The sequence below is a fragment of the Octopus sinensis genome, linkage group LG2 (genome assembly GCF_006345805.1).
Source record: "Octopus sinensis linkage group LG2, ASM634580v1, whole genome shotgun sequence".
NCBI lineage: Eukaryota > Metazoa > Mollusca > Cephalopoda > Octopoda > Octopodidae > Octopus > Octopus sinensis.
The window spans coordinates 144,391,041-144,401,291 of record NC_042998.1 but is presented as its reverse complement, the minus strand read 5'-3'; the positions used below and the strand labels follow the sequence as shown (position 1 = coordinate 144,401,291).

The following is a 10,251-nucleotide window of genomic DNA, read 5'->3' as shown; positions in this document are numbered from 1 at the left end:
TACGATATAGTTATGACTCTTAACGCTCCGAGATCAAATCTCCTAAAACTGCCTTTCATCTTTCAGGGATCGATGATCATATTAAGTGCCAGCCCTATATGAAGTCACTTTTTATTCGAATCATTCTAGATATGAATGCTATTATAATAGAAGGCAAAGACTTAGTGGAGAAGGGGTGATTTATAAACAATAACATCAAATTTTTAGCTCCAATAATAAAACTTATTCAAATGAAAAATACTTGACACTGGGAATAATTTTACAAATAACGTATATATTTTAATCTGAACTTTATTTGAAATTATGTTTAAATAAGTTGGTCATGATACTAAATAAGTCACAACTAACATAAAACGATGCGCGATTAAATAGTCAAACCGGAAATAGAATATTACACTATATTTTCTGCGGCATGGTTAAGTATTTTGACTTTCCTTCCCGCTTCACTTAGAAAATATAATTTAAATATTTCTTATCGAATATTATTTTGCATCATGTCATTTTATTCAATATTTGTTCTAAAATATGCTTTTTATATTTTTTCTTTCAAGAATTGAAAAATTAAAATTAAAAATATTACGCTTGTAAATATAACAACCAATAAACAGCCGCAAAATCCTTCAGCAAGAATAACAATAACAATAAGAAAAATGGTCTTGAAGTTATCTCCCTTGGTGTCTTTAGTGAACACATGTTAGCAAAATGGCAGTTGCCAGCATTAAAGTTTACCAGTCGAGGTTTGCAGCACTCAGAGTCGATGACGACAGTGATGAAGAGAAAAAGCCGATGAAATCCAACGAGAAATCCTCTCAGCAACAGCAGCAACAAAAAAAGAAACTGAAGAAAAAGAAGAACAACCAGAATTCTCAAACGGCTGAGGTAACACGGAACTACATCTGGTTTTGAAATGTTCATAACACTGTCTTGTCTGATGTCAAATCTAATTTTTGGAACTAAATATAGTGTTATCTTAGACACTAAGAAACCGCACAAACAATGCAATTCGTCTTTAGAGGCATATCGACTTTCAGTTTAGTTCTGTAGTGTGCAGGAAGATTATTTACAAAATGTGATATTTCTATTAACGTAAACCGTTAAGTCACGTTTTTAACTGAAAAATAAACCTAAAATTAACGATGGCTTATCGAAAAAAAACCCTCTGATTTAATTAAATAAATCTTAGAGTGACTATTTATTTTTTTAAATGAAAAAGAATATTTAAAATTAAAGCGGTAAAATATTTTAAATACGCCATTATATATATATATATATATATATATATATATATATATATATATATATATAATATGTGTGTCTGTTTGTATAAAAATTCTTTAAGGCGTCTTCGATTGGCTTATAGTGTTTTTGTTCATTCTCTGAATTCATGTTGTCTTTCACGCTCTGCATTTTCTGTATACAGCTCCTCAGAAATATGATCAATTTTGATATCCCCTTTTCAGTTGAAATAAGCCATTCATTCAGACATCGTCTTTGTGGTCAACACTGACCACGTTTTCCCTTCCATTCTGCGGCTAGTCTATTTCTTTCTGTATGTCACCTCATTTCCCATTCCAAGAGACTGCTTCGTTTGTCTCTTGTTCATCTTAACTTGCCCTTTTACTAAGGAAATTAACACAAATACCCCGAATACATTTAGTATCTGGAATTCACGATGCAAGTAAAATGGGGAAATGTTTTCTTGTTTTTAATTTTTCCTACTTTCATGGAATCTTTTGCAGTTTATTTATTTATTTTCTTCCTCTTTAAAAAATGAGATTTATAAAAATAATCTTGTCCTGTGAATCCATCAATTATTGCAGACTAGAATAGGGTAGGAAGAACGGGAATCAGAGATGTTTAACGTAGGATGACTTCGAGTTACTTTTCTAAATTATTAGGGCTGATTTATTCTTTAGTTTTCTGGGAATTTTTTTCTCCTGTTTTCCCCAAATATTTTATAAACTTGTTTGGCCTGATATTTATTACTTTTCTATCTAAACGAAAACAAAAGTTTTAACAGGTCGTTTCTTATCTCATTCTATCTTTGGGAAAATCTACCATGTTTAATACATTTAGAATTTAAAACATAAGTTTTCGAAAAACTTTGGAAGTTTTACTATTACAATCAATTTAACCAATTCTATTTGTTCATAAAAATTATTTAACTTACTCGTGGAGATTCTGATTTGAATATTTTGAAAATAAATTGTATCTACTCTTTTAAAGTAGGGATTACGATGCAGGTTTTCTTACCCCAAATTTTGGTATTTTTGAGGCATTTTTGCCTTTTCCCATCATTCTGAATGAACCCTTTTCCTTCTCCATGAAGTAATGATAAGTTATTCCAGAACTCTATTTTCTTTTCCATTTTATGTCGATCATTCTGAAGGTATTCAAATTTTGTCATTTGTTTTTCAATATAACCGTTTTCTCATCTCTCCTTATTACACTCAGTTATACTAATTTAAAAAATTATATCGTATACGGTGAACAATAGTGTTATCTGTTCTGATGACAACGGAATAAATCACTACAGAAGAAATATCGCTTGGAACTTCGTTCAAGACACTCCAACTCTTCAAATTTCTTCGTCGATGAATATCCGTCAACAAAAGACAGACTCCCACATTTATATATAATTCGCATAATTTCCGTCAGTTTCTACTAATATTAGTCAACTTGGGGTAATAGAATCGACGGTACCTGGAATGTACTTGGATGCAAAGCCAATTTCTTGTGTGTAAACTACTTAGCTTGTGTCCATAATTTTGGACATGCCTGTTTCATTATTCAATGTAGAATTCATTTATTTAGCGCCATTTAATAAGCACTCTTTTACTCTTTACTCTTTTATTTGTTTGTCATTTGACTGCGGCCATGCTGGAGCACCGCCTTTAATCGAGCAACTCGACCCCGGGACTTATTCTTTTGTAAGCCCAGTACTTATTCTATCGGTCTCTTTTGCCGAACCGCTAAGTAACGGGGACATAAACACACCAGCATCGGTTGTCAAGCAATGCTAGGGGGACAAACACAGACACACAAACACACACACGCATATATATATATATATGTCGGTGGCATGTAAAAGCACCATCCGTTCGTGTTCGTTGCCAGCCTCGCCTGGCCCCGTGCCGGTGACACGTAAAAGCACCGTCCGTTCGTGGCCGTTTGCCAGCTCTGTCTGGCCCCGTGTCGGTGGCACGTAAAAGCACCATCCGTTCGTGTCCGTTGCCAGCCTCGGCTGGCCCCCGTGCCGGTGACACGTAAAAGCACCGTCCGCTCGTGGCCGTTTGCCAGCTCTGTCTGGCAACCGTGTCGGTGGCACGTAAAAGCACCATCCGTTCGCGTCCGTTGCCAGCCTCGGCTGGCCCCCGTGCCGGTGACACGTAAAAGCACCGTCCGTTCGTGGCCGTTTGCCAGCTCTGTCTGGCAACCGTGTCGGTGGCACGTAAAAGCACCATCCGTTCGCGTCCGTTGCCAGCCTCGGCTGGCCCCCGTGCCGGTGACACGTAAAAGCACCGTCCGTTTGTGGCCGGTTGCCAGCTCTGTCTGGCCCCGTGTCGGTGGCACGTAAAAGCACCATCCGTTCGTGTCCGTTGCCAGCATCGCCTGGCCCCGTGCCGGTGACACGTAAAAGCACCATCCGTTCATGGCCGTTCGCCAGCTCTGTCTGGCACCTGTGCAGGTGGCACGTAAAAAACACCCGCTACATTCGCGGAGTGGTTGGCGTTAGGAAGGGCATCCAGCCGTAGAACACTGCCAGATCTGACTGGGCCTGACGAAGCCTTCCAGCTTCACAGACCCCAGTTGACCCGTCCAACCCATGCTAGCATGGAAAGCGGACGCTAAACGATGATGATGATGATGATATATATATATATATATATACACACACACACACACACATATATACGACGGGCTTCTTTTAGTTTCCGTCTACCAAATCCACTCACAAGGCTTTGGTCGGCCCGAGGCTATAGTAGAGGACACTTGCCCAAGGTGCCACGCAGTGGGACTGAACCCAGAACCATGTGGTTGGTAAACAAGCTACTTACCACACACCCACTCCTGCACCTAGCACACATATATTAAATGATGTTTTAAGCTTGTTTCTGGTATCCCAGACTTGACCCATGCATGACTTGTCTTTCTCAGTGTCAGCAACATAAGACCGAAAGTACTTGAAGTCACTGACCTCCTTGTCTGCTATCACTGGAACAAATTGGTAAATGGCTTTCATCTTTAATGATGGTCATGCATTCAGTCTTCTTTGCATTGGGAAACATACCAACCGTGTCTGCAGCATGTTAACATGTTTCCGTTGATTGTCTGTGAGGGCAAGCTCAGTAGCATGGTGAAGATCTTGGTGATACAGGTTCTACTAATATCATGATTGCTGTGTGCATTGTTTAGCACATTATGAGTAAGAGGGACAGGACCCAATATCTTTGTGATTTCACCACACTGGTGAAATCAATACTGTTGATCTTTCGTTTGAAAGTGTTGAGGACAATGCTTATTGAAAGAATGGGTAGATGAATTGCAGTTCTATTGGTGATGATTGAGCAAAGGTTGATACACAATTGGTGCTGTGAGATGGACAAGGCAAGTGGCCTGGAGTAGAGGTGAGGTGTTATTGCTAGTTTAGAGGCCATTGCAGTGGTGAAGAAGAAACATCTAAGCATCATTATTTATCATCCCTGTTACATGCTGGCATGAGTTGGACAATTTGACTGAATCTGACTTATCCAAAATCTTCATCACACCCCACTATCAACTTTGGTTTCCACAATTGAATGCCCTTATTGCCAGTATTGGTGAGGAAAATGTTTTCCAATCAGCAGAAAGATGTTCAAGATGGAATCTAGGATTTTTGTCTTGCAGAGGGACTGTTTCAAGTATGTTAGCAGTACTCCAATAGGAGGTCATATTTGTTGCAGATTGGGACTGAAGTACTTTTTTAGCTTGTACTCCTAACCTTTTAGCATTTAAACCGGCCATATTGAACCCAAATATTCTACCTGTTTTATATTTAAACTGGCAGGATCTGGTCTTTCACACCTAACCTACAATGCTATTCTAAAAATAAACCATCACATCATTGAAATCTCAAAGCTATGATGTAATGCATGATTACTTTAAAACATTGTGAATAAATAAGCATTATATTTGACAGAATAATCTGAATGCAGAAAGGTTAAAGACTGGTGCACATATGAGTCATTTGATTTGGTTTCTATAGCTGGATACCCTTCTAATCACCTCTTTACCGTGTGTACAAGTGTTTTCTCTTGGCACCAACATCTGAGTACTTAGTAACCAAAGGCATGTAGACCAAGGAATGGGATAGAAGGAGCCGTGAGAGCAAAACACTAGAAATGGAAAGATAAGGGTGTAAATGTAGAGAGTATTCAGTATTCTAAGGTGTGTACATTTATTCAGATGGCCTTGGAGGAGTAGAGGAGGAAGAGAGGGAGCAAGATATATGAGATCACCATGAGAGATTATCAGAGATTAAGTTGAACATTTGTAGTGAGTAGAATTTTTTTTCTTTTTTGTTTCTGTGAAGGGAAGGTGTGGTTATAAAGCTGTTTCTTTGGCATTTGTGACAATTGTTTTAGTACTGTTGAATGAAAATGGGTTGTCAACTTCCTTAGGAGGATGTTTGTTTTTTTTTAATTTCTATTCATGGAAGCTGTGCATATCTGGCATGAAGTAAGTTGTGTGTGGATGACATTTAAGATTAAGAAGAAATGAAAGATTGTATTATCCATATAGAAAAGTTTGTGTGTATAGTTAAAAGTAACTTGATGGACTGTGGAAAGAGGACCTATTAGAGAAGTAATCTCATGAGGAATCATTGATCCAAAAACATGAGAAATTGGTTGAGTTTGCAATGTGGCTGTGTTTGGTGTTTGGCTTTGACCAGATTTGATCTGAGTTTTTGATGTCAAACCTAGTTGAAGTCTTTGGAAATCATGGACAACAACATTTTTTGAATGACTATTGGTTTTAACAAGGGAGTGCAAATCTCTAGTAAATCTAGTTATGTAGAAACCATTCTGGTGGCCATGGAGGATAAAGAGTGAAGATGATGAAGTGATTGTTTATAAATGTTTCTCTATCACCTTTGAGATTCTGAAATTTTGGCTATAGTTATCTGCCTAAGACAGTTGTGAATTTGACATATTGCTTGGTTGGAATAATTGTTGTTGCTTAATCCCAGGTTAGTTTTAATTAGGCAGACATAAAAGCTTTCCATCCAGGGAACCGATGAATGTATTATTTAATCTAATGTGATGATGATGAATATGTCCTTTTCTTTTAAGCTGATTTGAGGAAGAGTTGGCTGCTATTTCTTGCAGGTCGGATAAGCTCCCTTTTAGCTTGTAATGGAAGAAGTTACTTCTATTGCGACTGTTCATAGTGGTGAGATGGAAAATTTGGGAGAAGTAAAGCGTCTGGCAAATTCAGAGCTATCATCAGCAAGCTTCGTGCCTGTCCAAATTGATTGAGTGGGAAAAAGAAATCCTTTTTAGCAAGATAACAGAAGATTTAAGAAGAAATATTGATTACAGGTTGTACAGTGTATGAAAGTATTCTTCGCTTTCCTGATGATCATCTTATGTACATTACAACAATGCATGAAAGTCTTCTAATTGGTGACATGGGTTGAAGCTATCATGTTTTTATTGTGAGTAGGGACTCACAGGATTTTGAATTTATGAACTTTATGAAATCTGTTCTCAAAGAGTTGACTGATCAGGTTGAATGACAGTTGTACAAGTTCCTTAAATGGACAATAATTTTGTAGCTAGTCCCACACCAAAAAAAAGAAACATCCATTTCACACAGTAAAGTGGTTGTCATAAAGGGTATCTAGCTGTAGAAACCATGCCACAGCAGACAGTAGAGCTTAGTGCAGTTCTCTGGCTCACCAGCATAGAAAACGGATAGTAAATGATGATGATGGCTTAAGTTTTGATGTTGTAAACTGTTGACATGATCTGGCAGGAGTAGGCCTATAATGATTTGTGGAAGTTAGTTGATCAGACATACAAGTGAGTCTCATAGATAAGATGATAAACAAGCATCATCATCATTTATAATGTTTTCCAAGCTGGCATGGATTGTATAGTTTGATGAGGTTGAAAGCCAGAGGTTCTGTGCCAAGCTTGATTGTCTGCTTTGGATTGGTTTCTACAGCTGGATGCCCTTCTTAATGTCAACCACTTTACAGTGTACTAGGTGCTTCTTTGTGTCACCAGCACTGGCAAGGTCACCAAGTAACTTGCCAGACAAAGACCCCTTGACTGGGAGGGGGAGTAGTATTGATCTGCCAGTTGATAAGAGGTTAAAAAGTATAATGGAGGCATGGAGATAGGTGTTTCACTGTAGAGGGGATACATGGATACCCCAGTTGGAAAAGAAAGAGACGGAAAAATAAGACTCGTTAAATGATTTTGTATTGCTGTACTGACCCTGCTCAACCCTACCTTTCTTATGTTGAAAGTAATTAAAATAAGTATCAATGTTATGTTTTTGTCCCACAACTTTTCTCTCTCTTAGAAATAAGTACCTGATCTCTTGGAGCTGTTGTCTAGAAATGATTTAGATTCTACCAAAGATGAGATGCATTTATCGTCTACTTAATCTGATGAAGTCCAGAGCTAAGAATGGATTTTATAAAGAGTACTATATGTTGGCTAGTTAAACGGCCAACTTAGTTTCAGTTCATAGTTGTAGACATATTTGCACCAATGAATTAATTACTTTACATTTATCAGTGTGTGTAATATGTGTAGTTAAAAAGTTTACTTCTCAACCACATGGTTTTGAGTTCAGTCCCACTGTTAGGCATCTTGGGAAAGTGTCTTCTGTAGCTTTAGGTCAGCCCAAGCTTTTTGAAAGGATTTGGCAAACAGAAAGGGAAAGAAATCTATGTGTAATTGTTTGCATCTCCTTGTCTTGGCATTGAGTGATAAGTGTAGATTGTCACTGTCATTCATTTCCAGTATTCTGCCGAAACATCTGGCCATCGGGGTATATTACCTTGCTTGGAAACAGATGAGGGTTGGAGACAGGATGGACATCCACCTGTAGAAAATCTGCCATATTAAACTCTGTGCAACACATGCAAACATGGAAAAATGTGGCTAAAATGATAATTATACATAAGAAGATGAATAAGGATCTGGAAATATGGACTCTGCCCTCACTCACTCTCTACATAATATTTTTCAGCTGAAAAATCTTGCTTTTGGTAAATCAACTCCAAAGGCTAAGAAGAATCAAAAGGCCGGTTCTGTGAATGTTAATGAGAAACAATGGGAAGATTGGAAGAAAAATGATGAAGAGGTAAAACAATAACTTCAATTCAAATTTAAAAAATTTTTTAAAATTTTTTCTTTTATATTTACACTAAAGTTTAAAAAGATTAAAAAAAGAAAGATCTGTCTTCAAAAATCCTTCAAATTCAGAGCCACTATTATTAAATCTAAAGCTTATGTAGTTCTTTTTTTTTATGCCTCTGAAATGCAGGCATGGCTGTGTGATTAAGAAGCTCATTTTGCAACCATGTGGCTTCAGGTTCAATCCCACAGTATGGCATTTTGGGCGTCTTCTGTTATAGCCCCAAAACTGATCAATGCCTTATGAGTGAATTTGATTGCTGGAAACTGTGGTAGCCCATCATTATATATATATGTGATTATGTGTGTTTGTCCTTATCACTTGACAAATGGTGTTGGTTTGTTTATGTTCCCATAACTTAACAGTTCAACAAAAAAAATGGAATAACTGTGGTAAGTTTCTTTGAAATCATTCAAGGTGAGCTTCAACATGGCCACAGTCCTATGACTGAAACAAATAAAATATAAAAGAAGAAATATAAAAAAAACAATATAGCCAAAATATTCTGAGAAAACACTTCATGCTGTAACAATATTGGACAGTATACAATGTGTTTACTTTATGAAATCACTTGATATCAATGAAGTATCAAAATGATTTTGATACCAACCCACTTGAGACTGACTCTGGTTCTGTGATACAAACTTCCTGTTTTGAAGTGATTTAAGTTTAAACCTTCCATCAAAATTTTGTGTTAATGTTGCAAACATTTTAATAATAACAAAGTAATTTTAAATAAATTTATCATTATCTTCAAAACTAATTAAAACAAAGGCAGTGTATTTCAGCAGAAATCGGAAACAAAAGGGTTAAATATAAACAAATATATCTGGGTAATTTGGTAACATGACCAAAGGCAGGCAATTTTAAACATTTAGGTCTTGAAAGAAGGAAGGTCTGCTAACCACAATAGGTATCAAGGACACTGGCATTTCTTGAGTGTTTTGTCAGTATTTGCTCCTGTATTCAAATACTATCATGGTGCCTTCAGTGAAGATAGCACCAATTGTGGCAGATATTAACCATAAGCTGTTCAAAAACAGCACCCCAGTATTTCTTAACTGAAAATTTTATTTGTTGGGATTATTGTGTTAAAATTTTAAAATCAGTCAGTTAACAAGTTTAGAACATTTTTCTTTTAGTCAAGAGACAAAACCTATAACCATTTACAGAGACTCTACAGACAGGTACAAGGGAGGGAGGCATCCTGTAATTGGAGATCTGGCCTAAATGCTTGTAAAAGAGTGAACTCTACTAAAGGCAACTAAATTGCTAGGTGGTGTTAACCCTTTCGTAACTGTATTTATTTTGAAATGCTCTGTATTTCTTTCAGTTACTTTAAATATAACAAAGAATTTAGTAAAATAACTTAGTTATCATTCAGCTAGTGTTAGGAACATAAATTGTGACTAAGGTTTGGTGGAAGATTTTAATTCAAAACTTATGAAAACAAAGCATTTTTACTCCGAGCCAAAGCCAGTTTCAGCCGGGTTGGTAACAAAAGGGTTAAACATGTCCCTGGATTAACCCTTTAGAATTCAAACTGGCCATATCAGGCCCAAACATTCTGTTTTGTGGTCAAACTGACCAGATCTGGCCTCTCATACCTACCCATTAATGTCATTCTGAAAATAAACAATCACATCATTGAAATTTGAAAGCTAAAAGATAATGTATGGTTAATTCAAAACAATATGAATACGTAAGCATTACATTTGTTAGAGTAATCTGAATACTAAAGGGTTAAGCCTATGACCCAAGTAAGCCATGATAGGATTTGAACTCAAAATGCCAAGCTCCAGACACATTCTGCAAGGCATCCAATCCAAGTTTTTT

General features: G+C 36.9%; 1 protein-coding gene across 2 annotated transcripts in view; it reads left to right on the top strand.

Moving 5' to 3' along the window:
* Nucleotides 1–658: 658 nt before the first annotated feature.
* Nucleotides 659–10,251, top strand: part of LOC115231126 (G kinase-anchoring protein 1) — a 38,737-nt gene continuing 29,144 nt past the window's right edge. For both annotated transcript variants that reach the window (XM_029801219.2, XM_029801214.2), the window contains exons 1-2: nt 659–879; nt 8,248–8,361. In XM_029801219.2, coding sequence (XP_029657079.1) covers nt 703–879; nt 8,248–8,361 — 291 coding nt within the window. In that variant the 5' untranslated portion in view covers nt 659–702. The remainder of the gene's footprint in view (nt 880–8,247; nt 8,362–10,251) is intronic.